This window comes from Trachinotus anak, unplaced genomic scaffold (genome assembly GCF_046630095.1).
Source record: "Trachinotus anak isolate AG129_WGS33_773 ecotype Australia unplaced genomic scaffold, CSIRO_AGI_Tana_v1 ptg000031l, whole genome shotgun sequence".
Classification (NCBI taxonomy): domain Eukaryota; kingdom Metazoa; phylum Chordata; class Actinopteri; order Carangiformes; family Carangidae; genus Trachinotus; species Trachinotus anak.
This window is the reverse complement of record NW_027273882.1, coordinates 3,777,371-3,794,344: the sequence shown is the minus strand read 5'-3', so window position 1 is coordinate 3,794,344 and position 16,974 is coordinate 3,777,371. Positions and strand designations below refer to the sequence as shown.

The 16,974-nt window shown below is 38.6% G+C and overlaps 2 protein-coding genes across 14 annotated transcripts in view; one reads left to right on the top strand and one right to left on the bottom strand.

Annotated features, from left to right (window-relative positions):
- LOC139612210 (dystrobrevin beta-like) overlaps nt 1-8,647 on the bottom strand; it is a 43,491-nt gene extending 34,844 nt beyond the window's left edge. For 8 of the 13 annotated variants that reach the window (XR_011686470.1, XR_011686472.1, XR_011686469.1 and 5 more), the window contains exons 1-2: nt 8,395-8,645; nt 1,068-1,118 (exon numbers count right to left, since the gene is read on the bottom strand). The gene's annotated coding sequence lies outside the window, so the exon portion shown is untranslated. Of the gene's footprint in view, nt 1-1,067; nt 1,119-8,394 lie in introns of all 13 variants that reach the window. The other 5 variants (XR_011686464.1, XR_011686465.1, XR_011686467.1 and 2 more) reach the window with 4 other exon arrangements.
- A 3,476-nt stretch (nt 8,648-12,123) lies between these two features.
- LOC139612209 (toll-like receptor 5) lies at nt 12,124-15,819 on the top strand. The gene is made up of 2 exons (XM_071467533.1): nt 12,124-12,288; nt 12,990-15,819. Exons 1-2 carry the CDS (start codon nt 12,241-12,243, stop codon nt 14,874-14,876), a joined length of 1,935 nt encoding a protein of 644 aa, XP_071323634.1. The 5' UTR covers nt 12,124-12,240; the 3' UTR covers nt 14,877-15,819.
- Nucleotides 15,820-16,974: the final 1,155 nt, after the last annotated feature.

Sequence of the window (16,974 nt, the reverse complement as noted above, 5' to 3'; positions counted from 1 at the left end):
TTGTTTGTTTGTTTGTTGTTGCAGTTTCAGTCTGATAGTTGGAGAGGGAGATAGTAGAGCAACGTTAGCAGCTCTATGAGGTTGTACTTGAGCTAAATGCTAACATCAGAATGCTAACATGCTCACAATAATAATGCTTACATACTAAATACAATGCACAGCTGAAGCTAAAGGGAATATCATTGGTTTTGCAGGTGTCTGGTTGTAATTATTGGACTAATTAAAGTTTTGACCTGATGATGGTGCTAAAAGAAAAGTTAAGGGCTCACCAAAGTTGTAGCAATTGATCATGATGGAGACATGAACGTCTGCACCAAATTTAACAGCAATGCCTCTGATGGTTGTGGAGATATTTCAGTCCAATGCTATTAAAATTTAAAGTCGTTACATAACTTGAGAGGGTATTAAACTCCTGCTTTACAACCACTGCTTGCAAGGTGATTGCTGTCTTGGAAGAAAAACACACAATGGATTTCACGCTGAGGTGATAATTACATAAGGAGCTTTGTCACAAAATAAACTCTATTCCTGAATCATGAGCCGGTCTGTGTGTTTCCACTGGAAATAAAAACCCCCACTCACTCAATGGAAACTCTAATATTAACATGACTGGTGACTGGCTTTGTGCTCTGCAGGTTCAGAGCTCTTCTGTACAGACTCAGTGATAGAAAGTGAAGCACAAGGACGAGAAAGAGAAAGAGACAGAGCAGGGAGTGGAAGTGGAGAGGTACATACAGAGGTGTACACAGCTGACTGAGTGTGTTGCTTTTCTGTGTTTGCGTGGGTGGCGATGCACACTGACGTTGCACCATGGTGTTTTATTATGGCTGACATTTGCTGAGCTTTACGGAAACAAACATACAAACAACACATGTTGCTCTGAAAACACACACTCTGAACCTAAAGATACACACTCAGTCTCCCTCCAACCTCTGGCTTAAGATACAGTAGAGTTTAGAAAACAACTGAAGGCTTAACTGTACTGAAGGTTTTGTTACAACTGCATCTAGACTGGGTGTATATTTTTGCATGTGTGTGTGTGTGTGTGTGTGTGTGTGTGGTCATACCTCTCTGTGTCAGGGGGTCACACAGGACAGAGGAGCCTCAACAAAGGATGTCTAGCAGAGAGACACAGACAGAAGAGAAAGGCCGTTTGAAAAGTCTTTTCACTCTGCAGACAATAAGGTCAAAGGCTCTTTGGGGACAGCGGAGGACAAACTGTAATACACACACACACTGAACACAACCAGGGACAGACACACTCCTACATCTCTGTTCACTAGTTAGACTGGTGCACAAGATTGTTGGTTTATGAGGCAATTTCCCTTTTTTAAATCATGTTATCATTGAAATGTGGTCAGTTATGCAACCCGATATGAAGAAAAACATATGATGAAAAACAGCTGAATTTATTGTAATTTTTAATGGATTCACAGTTTCACTTTTACTTTTGTTTCTTTTACTGGTAGCATTTTGTATCAGCCATCAGAAATACATCAGAAAACTAGAGCTCCAGATTGAGTGCTAAGCACAAAGTACTCGCTGCTGCTTGGGCTGCAGAGACTTTTTATATCATGTAGCTGCTTTGTGTCTCATTTAAGGCTATTAAACTTTACAGTAAATCAATACAATCATGTTTTTATGAGTCCTGACAAACAGTTTATTAGACAAAAGCTGGAAAGAAGTCACTACAGTTTGTAGATAATGACACCCGTTCCTCTATTCACTGTTTAGCTGACAAATATTAGAAAAGATAGCAAATGCTGAACAGCTGCCAAGTGCTAACTTAATTCAAGCAAGACATAACAAATATAATGACTTTACACACTGACATGTCATTAGGCTCTGTTCAACAAGCTCTCGTGACAGCAGAGTCAGCATATCTTCCCACAGCAGAGGATATAACTCAAACCTTGTGGACAGTACAACCACAAAACATGGGATATTTCTGCATATGCATTATATGTCTGTGCATGAACTGCACATTAGAGGAGCTGTATTCATGCACAGTTTCAATAAACATACCTGGATGCATAGAAAACCTAAAGATTATTTAGTTAGATGTGAGCAAAGGCCACCCTGAATAGCGAGACAGTTACATCCTGTCAGCAGGTGTCACACATAAGAGAGATAACAAACGGAAGAAAAGAAGCACAGTGTAGAAATACTCTGTTACAAGCCATGGTCATGCATTAAAAATGTACAAAGTATCACCATCAAGATATACTTAAAAGTACCAAAAGTAAAAGTACTCATTATGCTAAATGGGCTATTTCAGAGCAATGGTAATTATATTACTGATGCTATAAGAAAAACAAATAGTAAAATTTAAAAAGTGTTGTTTACTATCGTGTATTATCACCTACTTGTTTACATATGAGTAATAAGAATATAATGTTCCTGTTCTGCATCCGGTTACCAACCTCAAATGCCACATGTGTCCCTATAGTTTAAACTGGAAAATCCATTGATCAATAAACACATTTATATTCCACAAACTAAGTGTTATTTGGCGTCTGTGGCAAAAATGAGGATATTGTTTTGGCATGGATATAGAAAATGAATCAAAAAGAGTGTGAGTCTATGGCGCTGTCATTCATACATCCTGCATGCATGCACACACACACACACACACACACACACACACACACACACACACACACACACACACACACACACACACACTCAAGTAACCACGCATGAATGCATTAGGAAAATATTATGATGTTAAGTCTCTTCAATATTTACTTTTTCTGTCTTTTTACCAGAGGAAGTTTGGTGAGTGTGTGATATGTGTGTAAAGGGAGGTGTCGCATCAGTGCGGACCACCCACCCAGTGCACCTGTGCATAAACAGCCACCCACACACACACACACACACACACACACACACTTTCTCTGCAGAACCTCATCAGAACAGTGGTTACACTCAGAGCTCCAACACCTGAGCAAGGCAAATGGCCCTGAAAGCAAACAGAAGACACACAATCTTCTCTCCCACAACCATCTCTCTCTCTCTTTCTCACACACACACACACACACACACACACACACACACACATACTTGTACTTCCATCTTTGTGAGGACACTCATTGACATAATGCATTCCCTAGTCCCTTACCCTAACCTTAACCATCACAACTGAGTGCCTAACCCTAACCCTGACCCTAACCTTAACCTTAACCTAAACCTAATTCTAACCATAACTCTAAAACCAAGTCTTAATCCCCAAAATGTGATTTGAAGGTGTCTCAAAAAGTGAGGACTGGCCAAAATGTCCTCACTTTCCCAAAACGTCCTCACTCTGTTAGTGTTTTTTGGTCCTTACTATGTAGCAAGTACAAGTACAAGTACACACACACACACGCACACACACACACACACACACACACACACACACACACACACACACACACACACAGACACCTGTTCATAAGAATCTGTTGCTCTCAGTCTAAAACATGCAATAGGTAGATACTGGCCTCACCGCTGGGCTCTGTGGGCAAATCCACAAACTAAATGTTCATGAGCGGGACAGAAGAAGAAGAAGACACCGATACAGGAACGGGCGTCAGGAAGGCGAGGGGGTACTAAAGAGGGGTAAGAGGGTGTTTACCACCCTCTGCACACCACACCACGCACCATTCATGCCACATGACCACATTACCACTTGCAGCTGCTCTGTATTCTCACAGTCTGCCCTGACAGGACCTGACCTGTGTGTGTGTGTGTGTGTGTGTGTGTGTGTGTGTGTGTGTGTGTGTGTGTGTGTGTGTGTGTTATAAATGATATATATACAGTAGACAACTTTAGACACTGACTTTGCTGAAATACCTCTGAGCTCCATTTATCTTCTAAACGACTCTTTACTGTAACACACGAAACAGATGAGGTTCGTTGGCTGGACCCACAGATTCCTCTGCAGAGCTCTGCGGCCCCGTCCTAAATTAATTTTTAAAAAGTTGTGGTTTTTCAGGAAATGGAGAAATTTGGAGGTTTGTGCATATTGTAGAGCTGACTGCACTACCGGTGGTTTGGCTGGGTCTAAAAGCTCCTGAAACCTTTTAGACATAGTGGAGACTAGATAAACTGTCATTTGGCATTCAACAAAAAAAAAATGGACATTTTAGGATGACTGATGTTTCTTCCCTGAAAAGATCTGGTCCAGTGAGGAGCAGTGACTGTATGTGTAATTGATGGATACTGTAGTCATTGATTATTAGAGGTCTTTAACCTGAATTCAACCCAATATGCTGCTGCAACCATGTACAAACATGTCTTTGAAAAGGAGCAGTATCTGTAGTAGCTGTAATGTTAATCTGTTTATCACTGCATCCTGATTAATGCATGATGCAACCAGCAATAATTTTCAAAATGTGCAGCTTGTGTTTTCAATAAACGGATAAATCTTAAGCCTCCGAAACATATCAAATGACGAATTGATAAGTGAACTAATTGTTTTAGCACAAAATGTCTCAAAATGCACCTTGACAAAAATTCAGCTGGTAGAAAAGCCAAACCATTCAATATTTAATCTGTTAGCATTAAAGAGGTCAAATGTAAAGACAGTAGACTTAAATACCAAACTTAAATTCCTCTGTCTTTATGTTGGCTGAGCCCAGTAAAGACGTCATAAGCATTAAAAATAATAAATCTAGTTCAACACCAGCCTTTCTTGGAGCCTCTTTTCCACAGAGAAACACCTGCAACTGTACCAACTACAATCAGGTTGACCTGAAAGCAAAAATCTTTCCCTGCCTTTCCAATCTCTCACCCCTGACCTTTGACCCCTGAGCTGCCATAGAGACAACCCGGCTGACCCAGCATGACCCCGGGGTTGTCACCACGCAGGTAAAAACAGAAGCAACTCATATCTGGTTACACATTTAGGATGGACAGCCAGCATGCCTGGGGTGTTTGGAGGACCGGTCCAGAACTTAAAGCAAAAGGCGAGAGGGTAGAGCCTTGTTATAGAGGCCTTTACAGTAAAACTCAGAACCAAGAACTGGACTCAAGTTGGTGATTTCTACTGACTTTACACACTGACATGCTATCTAAAGCAGACAGAATCTGATCAAGCACCACGTGGCAGGGTTTGGCATTTTCTAAGCCTTCAAACTCATGAATCAGTCACCCAAGTTGGACTTCCTGAATTGCATTTGATCTTTTACTGGTACCTGAAACAACTGTACCCCGATCAATTCACCGTTTTTGAGGTCGACACCAATATCGTCATCCAGCAAGGCACTGAGTTACCCAATCAAACACATGTGCAAGCCCGCATTCCTGCCAGTTTATGTGAACACCTAATTCTACTGTTTATTTGTGCTCCTGTCACGAAAAAAGCTAAAACAATTTCTGCGTTGATAACTTAACAGAGTGGTAAAATCCTGACTCATAGTATTTTGAAACTATTTTAAAGTGATTTTGCATCTGATAAGCCTTTAAACTCATGGACGCATTAGTTAAACCGGCATTTGGATCATATTTCATAGTCTCACTAAAGCCTGAAGCAACATGCCCCCATGAACGCAATCCCTTGCTTTGTTTTACAGTAACACTGTGCTGCTTTCCTACTGAACGCCTCATGCAGTAGAAACAGACACATATTAAGACTCATTATGAGACTCGTCTCCATTTACATTCACATTTACACAAATCCTAGACCCATGACTGCAAGCAAGGTTTAGAGCTGAAACCTGGACGGGTAATCTTTCTGGTGGTGAGGGTGGTTTGCTCAGAGCACTGTAAGGTGGTCATGCTGGCTGCAAAGAAAGAAAGGAGGAAATGAAAAGTGACAGAGCAATGCAGACACAGAAAGAAAGAAATAAAGCAAAAATGAAAGATAGCAACGCTAAGATATTTAGAAGAAAGAAAAGAAAAGAGAACAAAGATGTACAAACTATGAAGGAAGCAACAGGAAGAGAGCGAAAGAGAAAAACAAAGAAAGATAGGAAGTGAAAGTTGTGTCTAGTTTCTTCAAGAAACAAAAGTATAGAAATGTTTACTCATTTGACACTGAACCTGCAGCCTGAAATACCTGAGCGTGCTACTTGTTTATATGAACAATCACAAGAGCTGAAAGACAAATATCCCCAAATTCAATTCAACTTTTCATTACAACAATTCTCTAACTCAGAGTATGATCCATAAACTTTAAACTATTAGTTTTTGTCTGGTTCTTTGCCCTTGAGCAACTCAATTTAAAATCTATTTTTCCTTAGTTAGTCATGTTTTTCTTGGGAAGCAGAAACCAGCAGCAGTAATCCTGGATTCCCACAGATTTAGTCACCCAGCTCTACAGCAGATCAATGACCTTTCACAGGATCAGTGACCTTAGTAAACCATTGCAGGCTTTCAAAACAAGCTGTTGTACAAACTAAGAAATTAGAAAATCTGGTGTTTTTTTGCTGAAAATTAACTACCCTGCCCTTACTCTGCATTTTACTGCAATTGTGCAAGATTTCTGAGAATTAACTCAGTAAATTAGTGGAGAGCTTTGAGGTCACCAGAAGTGTTGGAGAGCCACGCAACTGCTCCTACAATCAAAATGAGGAATTCTTAAATTTCACTATAATTTAATTCTCAAAATTATATGAACTAAAGGCTGGATAGGAATGGCTGCTTCTAATCATAGGTTTCACCCTCACAGCTATTACCTCCCCACCCCTCAGCGGAGACAGTAGCACAATTCAGCACAACTGTAAATCAACGACTTAAATCTTTCCATATGGAGACACTTAGATGAAACGTTGTGAAGCGGGGGCTGGTGAAGAAACCGCTGCAGGTAACATATTTACATAGTTGAAACGCTGAGCCACGTTTTATACCTGGCTATCGCATGCAGGAGGGTGAATGCCAGGAAAAGTGGGACGGTTAACTCTCGTTTCCCCTCTCATTTTGAACCGGGCTGAAAATGTAAACAAATCGCCCACTGCTCAATTACAGCACAGTTACCAGGGACTTCTCATCAGATACTGTGATCTCTCTTTATCTCTCTCTCTCTCTCTCTCTCTCTCTCTCTGTCTGTCATCCCTCTCTTTTTAGCTTCCTCCACAGGGAGCAACAGTTTAGAAAAGTCTGAAACCTGCCTGGAAACACAAATAAATCTTAAAAATCTACCCAGTACAGTTTTGCTTGTGGAGTTAGATTTTTACGCTCTCCTCCATTTCACTGTCACTGCTCACACTTGTTCTGTTTGTTAATGAACTTGACCATTACTTAAGCTTTACCTGCAGGTGAAACAAAAAAAATCATATGAAAGCTGCATTGATGATGGTCTGTGTACTTTTTAACTTCACTTTGAATTTTATACAGAAACATAAGAATTGAAGAGCTTTAAATGGTTTATGGTTTTAAGACCTTTGTATTCTCTCTTCTTCTAATTGCATATACCACACCCCCGGATAGTTACAGGAATTCAGTTTTCCAACAGAAATCATCTTCCAAAACAGCTTAGTGTTGTGCGGACAACGAGCAAAGCTTATCCTGTTTACAGTGTCGTAATAAGAGCACTTTAAATATGATTAAAAACACATTTTAGAGTGTGGGGTTGGGGAGGTGGGGCTGTCATATGCTGCTAGAGCCCCAAAAATGCTGAGGCAGCCTCACATAACACCTTTTGTGATGTGATTAATTCAACTGCTGATGATCAGTAAATAATATTATGATTTATATTATTATTATTATCATTATATTTCACCTAACTGAACAGAATAATTGATTTATTAGCCCGCACTTTTGCCATCTTTACTCTAACATTCTTGCTACATCTGTTTCCATTCAGCTTGTTGCATTGTATTAGTACATACATGTGCTTACCACTAAACCTGGATCAAATCCTTCATATATAGTGTGCCGAATTACAAAATGGACTTTAGTGATTTCAAAGAAAGTATTAAGTTATGTTGCACAAGCCTGTGTGTTTGACCATAAGCCAGGAAACGTAAAATTACAAGATTTTTGAATGGAATAACGTTCCTCCCACAGAGGAGCCAGTCAAACACCAATGGTAGTTTTGATTTGAAAAGTGGGCATGACTTAAGACTCAAGGCGGGGAGGGACAACTCACTGGACATTTTTAAGTGTAATATTTCCACGGTCTTCTCTGGACAGTTTGGGTTTCCATACATTTCTAGAAGACGAGTCAAAGCTACTTTCTTTGCTCTGCCTCCTTCTGGGAAGCTGTGACATCTGAGCGGCCATGTTGCAGAAAAGTTTAACTCCCTGTTCACCTTGTTCCCTTGAATGTGTACTTGAAATCTCCCAGCCTCAAACTCGGGTACGTTTTTTGTTTGTTTTTTTTAACATTAAAAAAAAAAAAAAAAAAACTCACACTCACTAAAACTTAAACCTCCACTTGTGTTTTAATGGTTTCTGTCGGGGTCTACTCACCGGGGTTATTTTCGGCAGGTAACCGAAACACCAACATCAACACTGACGCGTGTGGCGCTGATCTCCTCCTCAAATATCCGCTTCCTCTTTTTTGTTTTTTTTCTTTTTTGTTTTTGTGGCCTCCTCTTTGGTTTAAATAATGTCCACCCCCGGTCCCGTTATTTACCTCCGCAGCCAGCCATGTCCTCGCCCTCCTCGCCCTCCGCGCCCGCCGCTGCACCGGTTGTGATGAAGGGAACTATTTTTGAAAGGAGTCGCCTCGGTCCGTCCCTCTCTCCCGCTTGCTTTGAGCCACGGGCGGATCCTGCGACAAGGAGCCCCCGGGGCAGACAGAGAGATGGGCCCCCTCGGTTCCCACAGAGGAGCAGGACACCCAGACTGAAGGGGCAGAATAACTGGGCTTGTTTGTTTGTTTTGTTTTTTGTTCTTGTTTGTTTTTCTCTTTGTTTGTTTTGTTTTGTTTTGTTTTAGTCATTTTGTATTTTTGATTCATTTTGAATCTTTCTGTAGTCATTTTGTATTTTTGATTCATTTTGGGTCTTTCTGTAGTCATTTTGTATTTTTGGTTCATTTTGAATCTTTCTGTAGTCATTTTGTATTTTTGGTTCATTTTGAATCTTTCTGTAGTCATTTTGTATTTTTGATTCATTTTGGGTCTTTCTGTAGTCATTTTGTATTTTTGATTCATTTTGAATCTTTCTGTAGTCATTTTGTATTTTTGATTCATTTTGGGTCTTTCTGTAGTCATTTTGTATTTTTGATTCATTTTGAATCTTTCTGTAGTCATTTTGTATTTTTGATTCATTTTGAATCTTTCTGTAGTCATTTTGTATTTTTGATTCATTTTGGTTCTTTCTGTAGTCATTTTGTATTTTTGGTTCATTTTGAATCTTTCTGTAGTCATTTTGTATTTTTGATTCATTTTGGGTCTTTCTGTAGTCATTTTGTATTTTTGATTCATTTTGGTTCTTTCTGTAGTCATTTTGTATTTTTGGTTCATTTTGAATCTTTCTGTAGTCATTTTGTATTTTTGATTCATTTTGGGTCTTTCTGTAGTCATTTTGTATTTTTGATTCATTTTGAATCTTTCTGTAGTCATTTTGTATTTTTGATTCATTTTGGGTCTTTCTGTAGTCATTTTGTATTTTTGGTTCATTTTGAATCTTTCTGTAGTCATTTTGTATTTTTGATTCATTTTGGGTCTTTCTGTAGTCATTTTGTATTTTTGGTTCATTTTGTTTTGAATCTTTCTGTAGTCATTTTGTATTTTTGGTTCATTTTGTTTTGAGTCTTTCTCTAGTCATTTGCATTTTTGTTGTTTTGAGTTTCTTCATACTCATTTTGCATCTTGAGTCACTTTGTAGTCATTTTGCGTCTCTGTAGTTGTTTTGTGTCTCTTTGTGATTGTTTTGTGGCTATCTTTGTCATTTTGTGTCTTTTTGTGGTCTTTCACTGACTTCCCTACAGGAAATATCAACTTTGTACTGAAGTTACTTCAGACATAGGCCCAGGGGCCCCTGGGTTGGGCTCAGTAGACTGTTTCAGCTTCAGCTATCACAAATTTCAGAATAGGTGCAACCATAAAGGCATTAAAACTGGAAAAAAAAACTTACAGGAAGATAAATTGATATGTCCACTGCTGTTTAATTTAGAAAGTACCACAGTATATTTACATTTCATAGCCTTAACCACAGTTGCACTGTTTCCAGTGGTGAAAAAGCAGCTGAAAGCAGCTCAGTACAATTCAAGTACTTAAGTACAGATTTGAGGTATTTATACTTTACTCTCTACTTATAGGCTACATCTTTGTTATATACGTTATGCTTAATCTCAGTTGCCTTTCAGAAGGAATATACAGTGAACCTGGGGCTTTTGGTAATCCATATTTTACATTACAGAGTGTTTGAAATGTAGTGAAGTATAAAGCAGCATAACAAGTACAAGAAAACTGTATTTAACTTAATGCAAATAGACTCATTACATTACTATAATTATAGTATTTAGTTATGGTATATAGTTATTCCTGCATTATAAGGTTACTGACAGTTCTTACTAACAAGTTGAGTCAGAATTTATTCATACAGTGCAAAATCGTAACAGAATTTATCTCAGGGCACTTTTCACAGAGAGCAGGTCTAGACCACTCTCTTTAATTATTTACAGAGACCCACCCAACAATTCCCACCATGAGCAAGATAAGCTGTAACGTCACTGGCACAGTGTCAGTCATCCTCTATCTCTCTTCCTATCTGTATTGTGTTTGACAAGCCTACATTCTCCAGAGGTTGTGAAATTCACCAGCAATGTGTGATTAAATTACACACACCCCTGTAATTTGTGGCGTTTGCAGATTACAATGAAAATGAAACACTTATTGTATTATACACAGAGGAGGCTACCTAATTTATACTTTAACTGGTTAGTTGATTGAAATTTAAAAGTGATTCATCAGGATTACATTGGGCGCTCAGAAATCACTTGATTTCCTTCCTTGGCCAAGAGCACTTAAATATTGGAAATTATTATTATGCTCATATCAAGTTTTTATGCAAATACCAGAAAGAGCAGGTGATATGCTTGAATCCATAATTAATTGTCACAGAGCAATACAGACTTATACCCAGTGATGGATAAATACTGACATCTTTCATTGACATAAAAATAGCAATTTCAGACAAAAAAAAAAAAAGTCCTGCAGTTGTAATTTAATTTAAGTAAAAGTACAAAAGTGCTACAAACAAAATGTTCGTAAGTATCAAAAGTAAAAGTTCTCCTACTCTTAAAAGTACAATATTATTTATCATATATTATTTATTGTAGTGGAAGTATAAAGAAGATACTCCAGTAAAGTAAATCAAGATTTTACTAAGTACTACTTGAGTGAATATATTTTACATTTCACCACCACATACCACACTTGCCTAATTGAGTGTCTACATCAGGAATGTGGAATTGAGAAAGAACCTGGAAAGTCTTAATATCTGAAAGAGGAAATTGAGAAAAAATATACAACTCACAAAAGGAAATCAGACTTTATGACTCAGACAGTTTCCCCTCAAATACATGTCTGTACAAATACTGTATGTTCAGTACTGAATTTCACATGTAGTCACTTGTATTTGTACATAAAAAATACATTCCAAATTAAAAAAATCTGGAAGATGCTGTTTTCTGTAATACTGACAAAATCCATTTCCATAAAACCAGTAGGATTTAAGAAAATTTGATATTTGATTTGAGAAATTCATTTTTAAAAGCCTGTAGCAAATGGCAACTGTTGATTGTCATTACTGAATTATCTTTAAACATTTCAAAGCCATATCATTGTACCTACTCAGAGTTTCTTACAAAACTGCAAAAGTCTCTAAAACATGACTGGATATTAAAAACAATGCACTGAAAATCACATTATTGACTTTTCTCAACAGTTAACAGTTGGATACTATACTGGATGTTATGTGCAAATTACATACATGGTATATAACCTCCACAACATAAATCTGTGTGTGACATCAAATTTTTGAAAAGGAGCCACTTGTGCCTATGAATGATGAATCAGTGTAATTACAATAAATAACAACAAAACATACAGCACTTGGTAACAACTGGACTGCAAACATGCATGTACTTCCCTTCTTTATGTAAATCTGGACTCTGCAAAGCAAACAGGGAAATCCCGTTCAGTGTCATGTTTGTGCTGCACAATCACAGTAATGCCCACCACAAGTGACACAGACACTCACAGATAAAACCACTGCTGACAGGACTCTCTGCAGGAGAAGAACACTGGTTTTAACACTGCAGAGACTGGAAGATTTAAAGTGGATTATACCAAGCAGTGTGAGGATGTGGCTGCTGGGTCTCCAGGTGGTTACCATCTGTGTTTTTCTGCAGGTAGGTGAACATATAACATGATATAAATGTAAATTAACATGCTGCTCTGCTTAAAGTGCAACTCTATAAATAGAATTTTAGGTGAAGGGAAGTTTATTTGTACAGCACTTTCCTAGACATAAAATTAATTTAAATCCTCTACAAAATATGGCAAAAGAGAAAAATAAAACTCTAATGCAGAGGAATACAGTACTTTCTACTTTCTAAAAGTATTTTCCTATTGATCCTTTTTTTCAAAAGGACACATTATGTCGAAAGGGAAAGACTAATGATAGATCTTTGTTATCTGCACTGCTTCAGGGAAAGATTATCAGACCAAACATGGAACAATGAGCTGGCTTCCATAAGAAAATAATCTATATATTAAAAAGGAAACTGGAAATGTTTGGAAAAGGACAATTGTTAATTGTATGGACTTGCTATAGGAGCAATGAATGCACCATGCAGAATGTGTTTTTAAAATCAGCTGTAAAAGAAAAGAAAAAAAACATGTTACCGATTTAGCTCTTTTGCATGTATATATCTAAGTCTCTATAGAAGTGTTCTCAAATAGGGAAGTGGGGTTCTTCCTGTGCAATTTCTTTTATTTTGAAAGTTCTTTAAACTAGAAAACATGACACTGAAGCAAACAAGATAGAAAAATCTGTAACTGAATGTAAACATTAAGGGGTCCACTTACATTTTGAATTTTCCACCTGCAGGTGCCAGGATGTTTCCCATCATGCCTCATAACGGGCTCTGTAGCCAACTGTGCCTTCCAGAACCTCGTTACGGTTCCTTCACTCCCTTCACATATCACCCACCTGTACCTGGAGATGAACCGCATCAGCGAGATTAACTCTACCTCCCTGTCAGGCCTCGAGCAGCTGCAGGAGCTAGACCTGGGACAACAGTATGTGCCACTTGTGATCAGAGACAACGCCTTCAGCAGACAAAGTCACCTGAGGAAGCTGGTTCTTGGCGCCAACACTGGCCTTCGACTGGAGCCTAGAGCCTTTGTGGGGCTGTATAGTTTGCAGCAGCTCCACCTTGATTACTGTTCACTTAAAGAATCCATACTGACCGACAGCTTTCTGCAGCCACTGTCCTCTTTAGAGACTCTTGACCTCTTTGGTAACCAGATAAAAAAACTCCAGCCTTCAATGTTCTTTGCAAACATGACTAATTTGAAAGATGTGAATCTGAAGCTGAACAAAATTGACAGAATATGTGAATCAGATCTGGTTGGCTTCCAGGGAAAGCATTTCAATTTCCTAAACTTGAACTCTGTTCACCTTGGAGCCATGTCTAATCAAAGTTTTGACTGGCAGAAATGTGGGAATCCTTTCAGAGGAATGTCTTTCCAGAAACTCGACCTATCCTACAACGGGTTCAGCGTGCGTAGATCGAAGCAGTTTTTCAGAGCTATTGAGGGAACAAAGATCTCCCATCTCAAACTGTCAGGACCTATGGGTAAAGGATTTTCATTCAGAAATCTCCCTGATCCAGACCGCAGCACGTTTGAGGGCTTACACAACAGTTCTCTCCACACCTTAGATCTGTCCAAAAACAGGATATTTGCGCTGCAACAGGGGGTTTTTAGTCCACTGAAAGAAGTCGTAAGCATTGACGTTTCCCAAAACAGTGTGAATCAGATACACAGAAATGCCTTTGAAGGTCTTCAGGGTCATTTAAAAATGCTCAACCTGTCACACAACCTGCTTGGGGAAATCTATTCTTACACTTTTGCTTCTCTGACAAACCTTAAAGTGTTAGATTTGTCTTACAATCACATTGGTGTTCTGGGTTATAACTCATTCAATGGACTTCCCAACCTGAAAGCACTATATCTAACAGGAAACGCTGTGCGAGAATTAGGTTTCCCTGCATCTTTACCTAGTTTAGATTTTCTCATGTTGAATGACAATAAGTTGACGGCATCATCAGTGAGCAGAATCACTCAGTTTGCCAGTAATATTATGCATCTGAATATTAAGGACAACAGATTAACAGACATTGTGGATGTTTACACCTTTTTGACTCAGCTGAAACGTCTCCAGTATTTCTTCTATGGAGGAAACACAATCAGATGGAGCACGCTCAGCAGACAAGCGTCAGCAATTGGTCTGAATAATCTCCAAGTCCTGGATCTTCACAGCAGCTCCCTGCAGTCTATTTGGTCTCAGGGCAAATGTCTGAATCTGTTTGACAATCTTGGACATGTGATCGATCTCAACTTGAGCTTTAACGCACTGCAATCCCTCCCTCAAGACATTTTTAAGGGTCTCACCTCTGTAGTTCAGATGGACCTCTCATCCAACGCCTTGACGTATCTCCAGCCTGGTGTATTACCCAAAAGTCTGAAAATACTCAACCTCTCCAACAACTTCATAGCCTCCCCAGACCCAGACGCTTTCCGCTCTCTCAAGCTCCTCAACCTGGGAATGAACCGATTCCACTGTGACACAAACCTAAAGAGTTTTCTGGCTTGGATGACCGAGACCAATGTCACCTTCTTGAGTCCTGTTCAGGAGCTCAGATGTGAATTTCCATCTGCTTTCTACAAGGTTCCTCTGTTAAATTACTCTGCTCAGCTCACACAGCAGTAAAAGCATTTAAGATGTTTGTCTCATTTCAGACTTGCAGCGAGCAAATTATACAGAACTGATCAGTGTGGTTTGTTACCCAGTGTCTATCAGAGTAGTAATCAGTGGAATAGGGCACTGGTGTCACGTATGTCATGTTGATTTGGGTAGTGCAGTCACATGTTATCCTCTAACTGATTCAAATTTGTAGTAAGTGTCAGAAATGTGAAAACTAAAAATAAAAAAATCCCCTGAAATGGGCTGAAACTATAATCTGTGGTACCTTCAAAGAAAAATCATATTTTGAATTTTGTTTTTTGTGTCATTTATTGAGGTGTCAAACAGTCCTACAGAAGGATGCTTCCATTAAAATAAATATGGCACTTTAACTTTCTTTCAGTGTGTCAAATTATCATGTATTATATTTTGAGTGTAACCAGTCAGGCCTAATATATAACCTGCCAGACTCTAACTGAATCCCTTTTAAACCTGTTAAATAAGAGAGAAGCAGAAAACACCCTAATGAGTTTTTTTTTTCTCATTAAAATACAAGAAAAAGCAATTATGATGAAAGAAAAAAACATAATTACAGCATAAATCATTGTCATTATACAGCAGTGTAAATGTTACAAAAACCAATCTGTCTGTGGGTTCACAAATACAAATGAAACTCAACAGGCAGCAGTGGAGAGTAATTTACTCAAGTACAGTTTGACTTATACTTTACCTGAGTATTTCCGTTTGATGCCACTTTAAGCTACACCGCTACGTTTCAGAGGGAAATACAGTACTTGATTTATCTTACATCAGGAGTTACGTTCTGGATTTTACATTAGAAACATTTGATAAGCTTTTCAAATCAATACTTTGTTAAAGATTAAACCTGTGATTTCCACCCCCTTTGGCTTGTGAACCCTTACAACAATGCCCATGAGTTGTGCAGATGCAGTGGGTGATTTCCCCCTGAAACTTCTCAGATTGTTTCATTTAAAACAATTTTAATGCTCAGATGTGGCTGCTCCCAGATCCCAGATGACTGGATCTGAGTGTGTGTGTGTGTGTGTGTGTGTGTGTGTGTGTGTGTGTGTGTGTGTGTGTGTGTGTGTGTGTTTTAATTGTACCACCAGCAGGTGGAGCTGCAGAACAATCCAATCGCTTCTGGCTGTTTGAAATTTTGGAAACCAGTCCAGGATCCCAGTGCATGCTGGGAGATGATGCAGTAACCTTGTAGGCATAGAGGAAACAAATAAATAGATGGGCAAATAATCTTCATTAGATCTGTGATGACTTAAAACTATGAGGAAGCTGAGGTTCCCAGTGATGCCGCCAAAGTACGTGCTACGAAACCACAAACCTACAGAGGTAGTTTTCAGAGTGAATCAAAGGAGAAGTTTACTCATAATTAAAGAGATAAGACTGAAAAATACAAAATTATGTATATTTCTTTTTCTTTTCTCTAATTCTTTGGGGTTTTCTTGTGACAAAGTAAAAACGTTGACCTTCAGGGCTTCAGAAGTCCTTCAAACTGAACAATTCAAGAAGAAATTTCCAAAGTATTTCTGCTGTTATCATGAATCCTTACTTCATCTTAAGTGGCCACAAGCCAATAAGTTTGCCACCACTGATCAAGAAAGTATTATAGCTTTTCTTTTCTGAGGTCAACACATTGAGCCTATTGTTGTAGCAGCAGTCATGCATTCACCCATAATCTAGCCTGTAAAATCTGCACTAGAGTTACGGAAAAAGAAGTTAATCTGACGCTGTGTCTGAAGTTACATCATAGACAATGGTGTTTTCATTTTCTGCCCCAATTAACGGCAGCCTGAGTTCATATTTAACGTTTTCAGTGGAAATGAAAATGAGGTGAACTAAGGCAATTTAACAGCACTAAATGTAAACAGACTGGTTGTTATCTTCTATAAAGAAGGATACTCAAGTAGAAGCAACAACTGTTGTTAAATGGTTCCATCATTTGTATATTCAAAGCTATAAGTTATAGTTTGCATTAACTTTGGTGCTAAAACACTACATGCCCATTTCTGCCCAATGTATTTTCAGTGGAAAAAGCTGGACATTTAAAGAGCTTGTTTAAGTAACAGATTGAAAGATAAAATCATTTTCA